This window comes from Acartia tonsa, chromosome 8, assembly GCF_053477335.1.
Source record: "Acartia tonsa isolate MP-2025a chromosome 8, ASM5347733v1, whole genome shotgun sequence".
Lineage (NCBI taxonomy): Eukaryota > Metazoa > Arthropoda > Copepoda > Calanoida > Acartiidae > Acartia > Acartia tonsa.
The window spans coordinates 23,697,526-23,712,077 of record NC_137267.1 but is presented as its reverse complement, the minus strand read 5'-3'; the positions used below and the strand labels follow the sequence as shown (position 1 = coordinate 23,712,077).

The following is a 14,552-nucleotide window of genomic DNA, read 5'->3' as shown; positions in this document are numbered from 1 at the left end:
AAAGTGGAAAAATATTTTCAGAATTCTTTATTTTATTCATATTATCCCCCTCCTACATATTTTTTTTTTTATAACAAGGAGGGGAGAAATTTTTTTTAAAAATGCTTACAGTTCTCTTAATTTTTACATTTCTTCCCCACTAACCGCATATTTTTATTTTTTTTACCTCTCCCGCCCCTCCCCTTAGCAGAGTCAAATTTGCACCCCTGCTCACTGCTCAGCAACTCTTCATCTGATTTTAGCTAAAAGTTAATTTTAAAAATTTCAAAACGGTTAATGGGTTGTCTATGCATTAAGGAATGGACAGTTAAAATTTCTTCAAATTAAAGCCCAAGATTTCTTTTGTTGATTTCAAAATTTTTATTTTAGGCTTGTTCCTGTGCTAGTTAGATCAATGAAATACAGCGAAATAGACATAATTCTTCTCAAAGGAGATGTTGAAGAGGTAAACAAATATTCCTACCAGCTGCGCTGCTTCTTTACTAGGCTTACTTGTTGATCGTGCTCACTCATGTTAAGTTATTTAACCATGATACGGCTCTTCTTCTTCTTTTAGGGCGTTCTGTACCGATAGTACACTGCCTACTGCTCGTGCGTTTGCACTAACAGTGTCTGGCCTACATGTTTTTAAGGAGAGAGAGAACTCGGCTACTGATCTCCCCCTCCGTTGCCAAAAAAAAGACGGCTGCAGGTTCCAGGTTGCCCTGTACATTACAGTTTTGTCTCCTCTGGCCTCCTGGTCGGTTAGCCATCCGGATGGATGTTCCCAGCTTGGACCACGTGGAGGTCCGACCATACCCCAAGCCCAACATGATACGGCTCTACGCTGATTTTATATTTATCATCACCATGAAAAATCATGTTATCTCAATCTATATTAGCTATCTTGGGGCTAAATAAGCCAGGTCGTGTTTTTCTTTATATCTAGCCTGAACAGTGAACACGTATTCAAGACTAAAATTTAAAATAAAATACATAGCATAAAACCATTCTGGTACCTGTGTGAAGGAATCCTAAGCAATAAGAAATAAATCCTTTTAGTAGTTGGCAATATCTTTACGTTTTAACAAAAACCTTTACACAATGCTTTATATATTAGAAAAATGTAACAATACTATAATACTACTTTTAGTTCAGTCTACTGGTAATGCTATGTAATAGTAAAATAGGCCGGTAGCTTGTTTATGTTTGGTTCATAATATAAGAGATGATATAGCGTGTTAGATGGGGTTTTTTACTTTTCAAGAAAAGTTATATTTTAGTTTTTTAGCAATAAAACTTGTTATGTAAACTTTTTGATTAATAATAATCAATATGTTGATTAATATATTTTATTCCAAATAGAATCCTTAATTTTGCAATTTACGTATTAAACGAAATGCAAATTAAGAAAAACTAAATTGATTAAAATAATCACTGGATCATGTAGGAATTTTTTTATTGACTGTTTGCAGGGTACCTTTGCATTTCTTTATAAACTTATTAGAACTATTCTTCAATGTACAAGACCCTATAATGCACAAGGATTGCGCGGCTTAAGAAAACTAGCGTTACATTATCATTAATTCATAATTTAACTTGGGAGTTAAAAAGGGAAAAACGTTCTTTCTTTCCATTTGGATGGATAGTTCCATGAAAGTTGATGAAAATTGTCCTGCCTTTGTAATTCCTACATCATCCAGAAAATCTTTTTATTAGAATATGCAATTTAATTAATATATTAAATTACCTTATTTGATTATTTTTTTAAAGGGTTAATTTCTAAAGAAAATAATATAAGAGATAGTACTATTAAGGTCATCCAACTGGAGGGGGGGGGGGGGGGTCGCTATAGTAGTAGGATGTGAGTCTATATAATATTTTGCTTATTTTTGTCATTTTTCTTTGTATTTTTTGCTGGAAGTATCAGACAACAATTTGAAGACGTTCTATTTGGTTATTTCTTCATGAAAACCAATCTCAATATTTTACGTACTTTTCATGAGTACTTTTAGTGCGGTAACTTGATTACCTGCTCCTGAATGCATTGTCACTTTATACTTATTTTTTTCATTCATCCATTGATTATCTCTTTTCAATAGGTTCTGTGTTTCAGACATATTGTTTGTTTTAATCAGCAAAGTTACTCTATATTTCTTATTATATGTGTACTTACAACTTTCCTTCTGCTAATTGAACTGGATAAACATGTTAAATGGGGTATTCCTGTCCAGTTTTTTGTTTAGGAATGAATATTTCTTACCCGAGGGAATAAATGATAAACCGATAGGTCATCATTTATTTTATCAATAAAAAATATATAATTCTCATTTTTTAGATAAGGATGTTATCATTCTTTTCTTATAATGATTGATACAATTTTCATAGGAAACAGAAGCAAAGATTCTGATTTTGAATTACAGATAAAGATAAAGTATTTTTTCATTGATTTGAAGTGAATCCGATTTAATTATAGCTAGCGAAATAGATCGGTAAGGCGTGAAATAGAACAAACTAACGCCACTTTTCTACACGTTTCTCATTGTTTTTATACCTTTCCAGGATGAGATGATACCCGACAGAGAGGAGGATATCCGGCCCAGGTTCCACCGCTCCAGGTCTCACCACCTGTCCCCCTCCGGTCCAGCCCCAGGCGGGGAGGAAGATGATGAGGACGGCATGGACGACGACAGCACATTGTCAGGTCAGATTTTAAAAATGGCGGGAAATAACATTTTGATTTCGGCGGGAAATCAAACAAAATGGCGCGCTAAATAAGTGTATTTAAACAAAATGACTAGGTACATGTTTTGGATTTGAAGAGGATTATTTTGCCTTAAACTTTCAAGTCAATGATGGTGATTCCCTTAACATAATAATGAAATGAAAAATTTCTTTTTTTCTTTTTAAGCATCTCTTACTATCAGGGATGTAAGATACAAGACATGGAATTGTAAATTACACCTTCAGTAGATTTAAATTATTTGTGAATTAAGTTTGGACACTGCTAGATTGTACAAACCAAATAAGTTTGATAGAAGTGGCCAATGTTTTTAAAAGAAAGCTTGATTAGGTCAAAACCTTTGGGAACAGCATGACTTACATTTCAATGACCCCTCCCTCCCTGTATTTTACGTAAACAAAAATGCGTTTAAATTGAATAGGTAAGAGTTTTCGTGCGAAGCTAAACAAGAATTTATGTTCTTCTTAACCATTATTGCGTTTATATTTTAATATTTTTTAAGAACTGAAAAATGTGGGGGGAAAATGATTGCAATGCAATTATTATGTTATTCATAACTAGCTATTTCACCCTTAAAATCTAGGGGTTCTGTATTCAAAGGGTTTGGAAGGTGTTAAAAAAATTTATGAAACCATTTTGAGGCTTAAATCTAAAAACGAAATTGCATTTAACAATCTTGGAATCTTGTGTTAAGCTCCCACAAAATAGAGAATTCAATCTATTCCGTGGTTTCTGATAAAAATAGGATAATCCTCACTCCTTTATATTAGGACTAGCTTTGTCAATCGGTAATATGAAATATTTCTGGAAATTTCTAAACCAGCATTGACAATATATTTTCCAGTAATGCTTCGAAATTTTGTATCCGTGGGATTAGAACCGGTTCTCTCCGGAAAACTATAATACAAATCATAAAATCCGGGCATTCGGGGCTAACTAAACTGGTTTTAATCTTACAATTTTTCATTTTAATATCCACTGAAAGGTGTCTTTAAACAAGGATGACAACATCCATAAGTAGCGAAGCACAAAATCTATAATAAAATAGACAAACAGACAAAGTAATTTATAGAGCTGATTAACTGTTATCATAACAAAGAAAATAAAGAGATAAATATGTAAATAAATATGCAAAAACTTAAAATCATGAAACTTTGAAAAATTAAGGTTTCTGAAAGTTTTAAAAAGAAAAGCAGCTTAAAAGCAATCAGACTACCAAAGATAGGAACCGAGAAAATCTGTTGCAAAAAGTAAAAGCGGTTAAAGAGCTGTTTAGAAGCAGTCTGGCCACTATTGATGATGAATACCTAATTATGCTTCATATTGTTGGGAATGTTGACAAGAAGTTTCAGCCTTCTATCTTTTACAGGAGCCGAGAAAATCAGTTTTAAAAAATAAAAACGGCTAAAAAGCTGCTTTAAAGCAGTCCGACCGCTATTGATGTTTCATACTTAATTATGCTCCATATTAATAGGAATGTTGACAAGAAGTTTCAGCCTTATATATTTTACAGGAGACAAGAAAATCACTTTTGAAAAATAAAAGCGGCTAAAAAGATGCTTAAAAGCAGTCTGACCGCTATTGATGTTTTATACTTAATTATGCTTCATATCAATAAGATTGTTGACAAGAAGTTTCAGCCTTCTCTCTTTTACAGGTGCCGACCAAATCAGTTTTGAAAAATAAAAGCGGCCAAAAAGCTGCTTAAAAGCACTCCAACCGCTATCGATGTTTTATACATAATTATGCTCCATATTGATGGAAATGTTGACAAGAAGTTTCAGCCTTCTCTCTTTTACAGGAGACAAGAAAATCAGTTTTTAAAATTAAAAGCGGCTAAAAAGCTGCTTAAAAGCAGTCCGACCGTTAACGATGTTTTATACCTAATTATGCTCCTTATTGATGGGAATGTTGACAAAAAATTTCAGCCTTCTATCTTTTGTATGAGCTGAAAAAATCACGTTTCCCCCAAAACGTTTCAGACAAACATACATACATACAGACGGACATTTCAAAATATAGAGTAGCTTCGCTACTAAAGACTATTATCGACTTTTGGTCTATTCATAACGAATGTGATTTGCGTGTGGACAATTCAATTTTCCTATAAATCTTTTCCATTACCCCTATAATTAAATGTTAACAAGGATGACAACATCCATAAAAGCGAAGCTCTGAAATAGAAGGACAAACAAATATTAACACTTGTAGAGTGTCAGAACTGGATAAGCAGAACAATAATGCATAAGTCTAATTAAATAAAATAAAATAAAGGGGGAGGTATATTGTGCTAAAATTAAATAAAAGTGTGAGTTTTAAGAATTTAAAATAGAAGTAGAACTCTAAATTTTGTATGGCAGTTGCTCTAATCTAGTACAATATAGTACATATCCTCGTTATACCCCATTAATGCAACTGCCATGTCAAATTTTAGAGTTGTACTTATATTTTAGATTTTTAAAACTCACACCTTTAAGGAATTTTAGCACAACCTACCTCCCCCTTTGTTAAAAACTGCTTAAATACATGATACTGTTAAATTACATATTTACATTTTAATTTTAGGGCTTGATTATAGAGATGCTTCCCTTATAACATTGTACCTTGTTGTAATAGGAATCAGTACTGTAAAATATGTATTGTTTCTAGATTGGAACCTGCGCAAGTGTTCTGCAGCCGCGCTGGACGTGTTGGCCAATGTTTTCATGAACGACCTCCTACCAGTCTTGTTGCCCATTCTTAAAGTAAGTTAACATTAGGAAATAAGTGAAATTAGACAAATTTTCCTAGTATGGCTTCAAAACCGATTAGTATCCGCTAGATTAGATCCTGTTCGAAGCCATACTGATAAATTGATGTATCATATCGTATTATAGACATTTTTACGTATAAAGTAATATATATGATATTATTAATTCCAGTTTTGTTAGACCGAATCATCTAATGACGTTTATTAGGTCAAATATGGAGGAAGGCTATCAATTGTAAATTGGATGCCTAGCAACTGTGAAAATAACATTTAACTGACAGACAGACAAAGAGAATTAGAGTAACTTCTCTATTAAAAGATTATAGTAAATGATAGTTTTTTTTTTATCGTAATTAGATACCTACAGACATTTTTATTTGATTATTTCTTGCGATTTTATTTGATACTTCAAGTAATTTTCTATCTATACGATTTGAGATTCATTTTTCCTATGTACTGTACATTGTATAGTAGATTGTTTCAAAATTACTTGAAATGGTAAGCTTGTTAGCCTACAAATATGACCATTGATAATTGCATCATCAAAATATTTTCTTAAAATGAATTTAAATAAAAAATATGTGTGTTTGTTTGTTTAGGTTTAAATTAGAAATAGGACTCCAGTATATTGTTAAATAAAAAATCTAGAAAAGTGAAATAGAAACATTTTGGAAACACTCTTGATATTGACTCCAGAATATCTCTGGGAGAGATGGGACTTAGGTCTGTTTATGACACTGGTCCCCAAAGTTTTATTATAAAATTTTCTCATTAGTTGGCTTAATAACTTTTGGGCCTTTTATTGAATTTTGATTGGTCACGTAGTTAAGTGTCCAAATGTTACAACCACTAATTGAAGTCTACAGAAGGGAAAATTTTGTATATCATCATTGGGGATGTAGATTAATTTATCGGCCATTGGGTTATTCCTTTAGGTCCCTGAGAATATATCTCTACCTGTTTAGTACATATTTATCAATACGTTTTATTAATGTTGTTGAGCGTTGTACTGTCTCTTGTTCGTTTAGAGGGAAACATGGACAGGTAAAGGGAAAAGGAGAAGGGTGTTAATAACATTCTGGAAAACTACTTTTTGAATTCTATGCCAAATAGAAATTATAATTAGATTATAACCTAGACGCTATAGGGACTTGGCGACTCTCAACCTTATTTATTTTTGCTTATAAATTTGAAGTGGTGTTGCACCACCTCAGCCCTAAAATAGCCTTAAACCTTACTAATACCATTACAAATCTTCCCTAAAAAAAGTTGAACGAACTTTATTGTGGTGTACGAGATCTTACGAGACGCATACATACACAAAACTTACTTCTTTATAGAAAAGGATTAAATGGTTTAAAGTTCTTAAAAATTTTAATTAGAATTGTGCTTTAAGGTGCCTCAATTTACTATATTATATGTTCCTACTTTAAATCCTTTATTTACTTATCCATGTGATTCTGACAAACAATTTTAAAGGAAAATCTTCACAACCTTCTTCTCCTTTTCTTCCTTTTCATACCCACCCCACTTCAGTTACATAAAAAAAACAAGATGTACCCCCACCTTACTTTCAAAGGTTTCGTAATTTTTTGTAGAATTGATTGTTAGAATAGCTAGGCCTGATACATGTATCCCTTATCACATGCACATTATACTTGAGTACTCACGTTTTATGGAATGAGGATTGTTATTAGTGATAATATATTCTGCTTCTGAATAAAGAGAATCAGGGTTGGCATATCGGGCACTTTTTTCAATAACGGCCCGCCCGATGGCCCAAAAGGGTTTTGGGCACCCTTTTGGGCAAATGTCGTAAAAAGCATATAAAAAGATTATAAAATAGCCCAAAACCATACCGAGACTTATTATTAGAAATAAGTGAAATCCTTCTCTAGATACAAAAAAATAACTAAAAGAGGGGTAGGTTTCTGGTAGAATCCGTAAAGGTTATGTGAAGTTAATATCACCCAAAAAATAGAATCTCTTAAATCTTTTAAGTTTTTGTTTGTCTGTGCCAATGCTACATTTTCTTGTCTTTAAGTTTGAAAGTATTTTTGTTCTGAATTGATCCCATAATCTTGAAACTGAAAATGTATCCTTTGAGAGAAAAGACAATAACAAACTTTAAACATTCCACTACGAACTAAGCACTGATAAAAATTGTTGTTAACTTGGATAGGAGAAGAAATACTGTAAATCAAATATAATCATTTTCATTTCTGTTCATGTTAAAAAATTGATGCAACCAAAATAAAAATGACAATATTCAGAATTTCAATTTTCAAAATTATAATAGTGTAATTTTTTTAAAAATAGGTTGAAAAACATACTAACTTTAAAATATTTCAAAATTATGCCATAAAAAGTAGTGATGGCAGTCCGTCAAATTTTTTGGCCGGATTCCGGATTCTTAAAAGAATCTGTCAAAAAAATGGCGGATTCCGGATTCTTATTTTTGGCGGATTCCGGATTTGGATTCCGGATTTTAGCAGTATTTTAAAAGAATTTTTTTTTAATTTTAAAAATTAGGTGCTACATATCATATGTCCTAAAAATTAATGTTCTTGGTGTTCTCTATAATTCACTTTCGATAATTGAACCAGATTTTAAAAGATTTTATATGTAATGATGATAATCTTTGCCTTCAAAAAGAGGCAGTTGAAAGAAAAAACTCAAGATGCTAATTTTAGCCTACCAATTAAGAATCCAGAATCCGCTATTAAAAAACGGATTCCGGATTCGGATTCCTAAATTGGCCCAAAAATTGGGCGGATTCCGGATCCGAATTGCCAACCCTAATAAAAAGTATATGTTACCTATGGTATATTTGACTTACGAAAGTATTGAGTACATGTTTACTGGCCAGGAGAATCCTCACAAAAAAGATCAGTGAAAGAAAATCCTCCACTTAGGCAGAGAAAATGATTATTGTGATATCTTTTGCTATTCTTTCTATCTTTCTTGCTATTCTTCCTATCTTTCTCAATATCTATTCCTTTTTTATTTACTTATATACTTCAATTGCGTTTTCTTTACTTTGTACTGAAATTGACAAGTAATGTTTTATTTTTCATCTGGGAATACTATATTAAGTTCAAAGTAAGACTGGCTGCAATATAACTGTTGCAAATGCTCTTACAAGTTAATCATGTGTATCTATCTATAATTTTACATTTTCAGCTTAGTGTGTGTATCTAGAGTTTCTTAGTTTTTTTACTACTAAAGTCAGCTCAAGCTCTACTTTCAAGCACATTAATTCTTAAATCTTACACCAGATTTTCATGTTTCAAATAAAGTGAAACATGCAGCGGGCTAAAATAACTGTTCCACTCTTCCATCCCCTTGATGCCATTTTTTTTCCTTGTCATAATATCCACGTATATTCTACATCTATTCATCGTACACTACCCCTTTGCCAGGAAGTCTCTTAGTAAACTAAGTATGTCTTTTTCCGTTAATAATGTCTAATACCTAGATTTTTAATGTATGTTAATATCTAGATATTTCTTGGTTCATGATTTTGTGAAGATTTTAAGTATCTTTTACCTATTATTTTCTATTTTTTTTTATTTTGTTCCAGTACACATTTTTAGTTACAATGCTAGGTGACATGTGATACTGTATGTGAGTGACAAATATATTCTGTATTTTTTTCTTTCTATACACTGCTAATAAATTCAGCATTTCTTTTTGGAATTATTACTTTAAACATTTATTTGAGCACTGTAACCCCCCTCCCCCCTTACTTCCTATTATTGATAAAAATATAGAGGATTTGAAATATATCACTGTCTACAATCCTTATAATAAAGTAAGGGGATGTTTGTCTGTCTGTGTGTACCAAATGATCTCGCTAATCGCTGAACCGATCTGGTTCTCCTTAACAGGGTAGCTTCTCATAGGTCCTGGGAAGGTTTATAACTATTTTGGGGAAGGTTACCACCACCATTCCAAGAGAAATCGCCCCTAGAAAAAATTACCCCCCCCCCAAAAAAAAAAAAATAAAATAAAAAAAATTTCCATATATATATATATTAATATTACCTATTATATTTAAGGATTAGATGTTCATTAATTTTAAAGGGGTGCAATCCTTTCCTATCCTTCTAACATTCGGGGAGGGTTAATTCAAATATGCTATGTGGGAAAGTACCATTCCCATTATCTTCCTAATTTCCTGTGTTTTTCCTTTTATCATGAAAAAGTGTACACCCTAGCTATTTGAACAAAGTTTAGAAACAAGATCAAAGGTTTGTAATGTAAACATTAATTCAAAGTATAATATTTAATGTTTTAGATATACAAATGTATATTCAACTTAAGAATAAAGTTTGAACTTCATGAACTACCCAGTATATCTATTATAGAGCAAAAATTGAAATTAAAAAATAAAATTTTTCTCTGAATAATGGATATTTATATATGAATTTATGAGGTAATGAATAAACAAGACCTAAATCATTTCAGTTGTTTATATGTTTATATAACAACTTACTAAGTGTAGCACAGATTTGCAGACTACTTAAAATCTTAATTAAACCTAAATTAAGTTCATCTTTCTAAGGAAAGTAATAAAATGGAGACTGAGAATATTAAGAATGCTATTAATTTTCTAAGATTAAGTACCTAATAAAGATAAAAACTCAAATTTAAAATGCTTTTTATTGTAAAATATTTATTTCATGGAAATTCTTTCAATACAATATTTTATTATCAATTATCAACATTTATTTTTAAAATATTTCAGAGTTGGTTAAGTTATGTCTTTTAATGTATTATAAGAATACTTTGAATGAAAATTGCATTAAGTAATAATTATGCCCCAAAAAGTATATTTTTTCACCTAAGTAAAAATTATAAACTTAGTTTTACTCTGAATTTGTTAAAAATTAATATCACACTTTTTGTTGTAAACAATAAAAAAGTTAAAAACACTGATAAAACTATGTATATTTTTCTTTGTAATTGGCACTTATTTCTTTTTAAATAGAAAAAAAATATTAAACTTGAACTATACATACAACTTGATTAAATGTGTATACATGACATTACACCATAACCATAGAAGTTATCTTTTGTCAAACAAAAATGTTATCACTTCCAGCATGTTCTACATGCAAAAGTTCACAGATTTTATCAAAACAAAATGTTTTTTTCATTGGTAACAGACAATGTTATTGATTAATTAAACATGTTCTACATGAACAAGTTTATCATCAATATGAAGAGTGGCTAGACTCCTCCCAATTGCTGAATCTTCCCCTGCTGAATTAGAGTGTTGTCGGATAAGAGACTCATTATCCTGCCTCCCATGCCAGTTTTCCATTGTTTTTCGAAACATCACAATAATCTAAAATAAAAAGTAAATTGCATTCATTATATCTAACCACTTCATATTAAAATTCCAAGTATACAAGATTGAAACACTGTAGTGTTCTCTTAATCAATAATAATAGCTAAATTAAGAAGAAGAAACCAAACATATAGAGATGCTTTACATTGAAATAATGGGAATAGTAGCTCTTGCAATATTCCGTAAAATTGTAAGCAAGCTTTCAGTCCAATGGGCTTATTAAGTTTAACTGTTCCTTAGGTTGTCCAAACGCCCATTTAAAAACAGTTTGACCTAATAAGCGCATTTGACTGGAATCTTACTTACAACTTTACAGAATTTTGAGAAAGCTTCTGTTACCTTTTTAATAAAATGACTTTAAAAAGACTTTGTAATTTCCATGTTTTAAATTGTAATTGTTTACCTTTACTATAAGAAGAATGATAGAAATAACTCCACTAAATCCAAAGAAACAGGCTTGAATTGGATCATCTTGAAAATAGTTTTGGCTCAGCATAAACAACAATGGGATACTGAAAATAATAACATACTTGTTATTTTTAATAGTTGAAGATGAGAAGAATATTAGATAGAGGATAGAATCTAAAAGCAAGATATAGATTATTGGATATTTGTATAGAATATCACATGATATCAATAAAATGCTAGAATGCCTGCCTGCAGATATAAATTCATTCAAGCTAAATCTAGCTTTTAATAAAATAATGTTTTATACGAACAATTACATATATAATTTCCAGTTTAAGTGTCATTTTACTCAGTTCTTTAGAAATGTGATAACTTTCAATGGTAAGCTTACTATGTCTTACATATATTTCTGAGGCAATGTACTTACCATGCAGTATGCTTGATGATAAGCAGAGAATGAATTTCCAGTGCAGCCAAAACAGGCAGAACTATGTCTATCATGGGACACACCAAGTGGCACCAGGAGATCCACTGAAAAAGAAAATAATATATGTAGTGACCCTTTCGTGGACCGACCGATTAATAATTCTGTTTTAGATTTGAAAAAAAAACTTCCAGTATGTATTGCTCCAATTATTGAATGAATATTAAAAATATACTATTAGGATATAAGATACCCAATTGTATCTTTCTGATAAAGGAACATTATCCCAAGTTAATTATTAGTTAGCAAGAAATTGATATTAAATCATGTAAAAAAATCATTAGTTTTTTCCCTTTATGATACTTATATAATTACATTGTAATAATATTAAAACGGAAAAGAAAGACCAGATTAATGTTAAGATCAAGCACATTTTATAAATGAAAAAGTGTTAAAAGTTTCAATATAAACCTAAGAAAGAAAAAATACTTTTTATATGAGGAAAAAGTTGTAAAACAATTTATCCGAAAATGAGTTCAAATGAGTTTACACAATTTCAATGGTAGAGTTATTTGATAACTATTTTCCTATTTATTAGCACAGAAAGTTTGGAAAAACGCCTACACTTCATTAGTGTATTGCAGTTAATCAAAAATTTATTTGGCATATTTTTAAAAATTTTGCTTTCTGGTTTTTCTTTTATGAATTTATGTTCTGCCAAGTTAGGATATAAAAGTTCACCCTTCTTTGACTTTTCTGTTCTGATAATCTAATTGTAAGAAAAACTCACCACAGGTTCTCTGAAATCTTCTCCGCTTTTTGTACGTCGTATATGGTTGAATATATGATACCCTAAAAAGATGAATATAAATGACAAATTTACACTTGTTTCTTGTCTATTCAAAGGGGTAGTTGCACAAAGTGCATTTAAACTTGAATTTAATGAACTGCATATTTTTTTCTGTTTTATAGTTTAAACCACATATACATATATATATGACATATATTTGAAAGAATTTCAATTTTCTACTAGGTAGTTTTAAAAATATCAAGACTTGAAAATCATGTTTTTGGATATATGCAACTTATATGTTAGATGGTATTCTTGTAACTTTTGCTTGCAATCTAACTTTTTAAATGCACTTCATGCAACTATCCCTTTACTACTGTCAAAAGATGATTTTAAATCTTATTTATTGATAAATGAACAGACCCTAGTTTATAGAAAAGTTTTTCCTTTAAAAACGAATTTCATGTTTGGTTACAATAATTATTAAATATCAATATCATATAGGTGTATTGAAAATACAATTAGCTATACTTTTTATAGCAGAATATTTTACAGTAAAGATGAGGGGGGGGGGGAGAAGGTACTTTTTGCCAACTATATTCGAAAAAAATATAGATATATTTTTAAAATATCATGAGTACAATGGATAAGATGCCCCCTCCTTTTATAGAATATTATATCAAGCATTCAATAAATAAATGAAACTTACCTAAATGTGTGAAAGTGTAAAAAATGTAGAAAGGTATCGTCATTCCCTAAATAATAAGAAATATTAGTTCATTGCACTTATTGAAAATTTTAAAGAGCAGAATTACTAATTTAAACAATAGAGTAGCTGTGCTGGAAAAGGCCCAATAAAGATTTAAATGAGTAATACATCCATTAAATAATGAGTGTATGTAAGTTTTTATTAGATTTGAACCTATTTTTATTACTATCATAAAACGGAAATATGTATTGTTAGTGATAAGGCGAAACAAGCTTCTAAATTTTAAAAATTGTTTATGAGCTTGGCTAAATCATAATTTTATCCTTATTTTTTTTGTTTCTAAAGTAAAATGATAAAATAAATGTATTTTTGTTTTCAAATACAGTTTTTATATGATGTCCTTTTATGTATAAGTGGTGTCATTAATGAAAAATTATCTTTTATATCAAAAATTCATTCATTTTTCCTTTATTACTAATACTAAAAGGGATTATCCACTAAAAGGGACAGTCATTGTAAAGTGTAAATTATATACTAAAAGCTGGATGCGGAATTAAGTATTAAGATTTTCAAGTTTTCAAGATTTATGCAATTTTATGATGAATGACTAAGATTGAATAAATATCTGTTCTATTTGGCAATTTATTGTTTAGAATATCTATCCCTTGGCTTATCTATTTATTTTCACCACTTACCTTAAAAACTTTTGGAGGCTTTAGCCAAGTTTTCATTCTCAAGATTTATTAATATGGATTTATCTATCAACTGAAGTTTATAACATTTTTATCTGAATTTATTTTTTTGTACATGAATTTGTGGCTAACAATGACATTGATGATGGGGTTAAAAATAGAAGCTACATTAATCTTGCCGTGCGAAAGTTGATTTATAATTTAACAGCAATTAATAAACTATAAAATCGAGCATATTTCAAGGAGAATAGATATTTACCAAAGCAAAATAGCTTTAAATGGTTAAAAATAGCCTTAATCTATCCCGTGACCTATGTAAAGCTATCCTAAAATAGGGAAATAAATTGGTTCAGAAGTTAGCAAGATCTTAACGTACAAACAAATTAAAAACCTTACTGCTTTATATGCTAGGAAATACTAAAACTCAAAAGTCTACACATAACCTTCTCCAGATGAAATAAACCAATGAACTGGCCGGGAGAATCATTTTTCGTTCTCTCTATATCTTTTTCCTCTCCCACGTTTGCCGCTCTTTTTTGTATCCACTCTCCCTACTTTTGTAGCCTCTGATAAGCCTGGTTTTTTATGTCGTGGGTTGCTGTTAAGACCAACAGGTTTGAGCTGCTCCTGTAAATAAAAGTAGAACTATCTCTTTGGTCGGACCATGATTAAATAGTACGTTTCTATATCATGGACTTCAGG

At 30.5% G+C, this 14,552-nt stretch overlaps 2 protein-coding genes across 51 annotated transcripts in view; one reads left to right on the top strand and one right to left on the bottom strand.

Moving 5' to 3' along the window:
• Positions 1 to 14,552, top strand: part of Tnpo (transportin 1) — a 69,665-nt gene that overhangs the window by 13,001 nt on the left and 42,112 nt on the right. For all 50 annotated transcript variants that reach the window (XM_080169519.1, XM_080169528.1, XM_080169557.1 and 47 more), the window contains exons 12-14: positions 370 to 445; positions 2,542 to 2,683; positions 5,372 to 5,466. In XM_080169519.1, the coding sequence (XP_080025645.1) occupies positions 370 to 445; positions 2,542 to 2,683; positions 5,372 to 5,466 (313 nt within the window). The remainder of the gene's footprint in view (positions 1 to 369; positions 446 to 2,541; positions 2,684 to 5,371; positions 5,467 to 14,552) is intronic.
• Positions 10,133 to 13,947, bottom strand: LOC145325459 (uncharacterized). The gene is made up of 6 exons (XM_080168444.1): positions 13,854 to 13,947; positions 13,159 to 13,204; positions 12,450 to 12,511; positions 11,663 to 11,766; positions 11,231 to 11,339; positions 10,133 to 10,824 (listed from the first exon to the last, which is right to left on the bottom strand). Exons 1-6 carry the CDS (start codon positions 13,887 to 13,889, stop codon positions 10,660 to 10,662), a joined length of 522 nt encoding a protein of 173 aa, XP_080024570.1. The 5' UTR covers positions 13,890 to 13,947; the 3' UTR covers positions 10,133 to 10,659.

Excerpts from the sequence above, each read along its gene's own strand:
- LOC145325459 (XM_080168444.1), bottom strand. The coding sequence starts at position 13,889 with ATGAAAACTTGGCTAAAGCCTCCAAAAGTTTTTAAG. Across the intron at positions 13,205-13,853 it reads AGCCTCCAAAAGTTTTTAAG|GGAATGACGATACCTTTCTA; the intron begins GTAAGTGGTGAA and ends CTTATTATTTAG. Across the intron at positions 11,340-11,662 it reads ATCATCAAGCATACTGCATG|TATCCCATTGTTGTTTATGC; the intron begins GTAAGTACATTG and ends TATTATTTTCAG.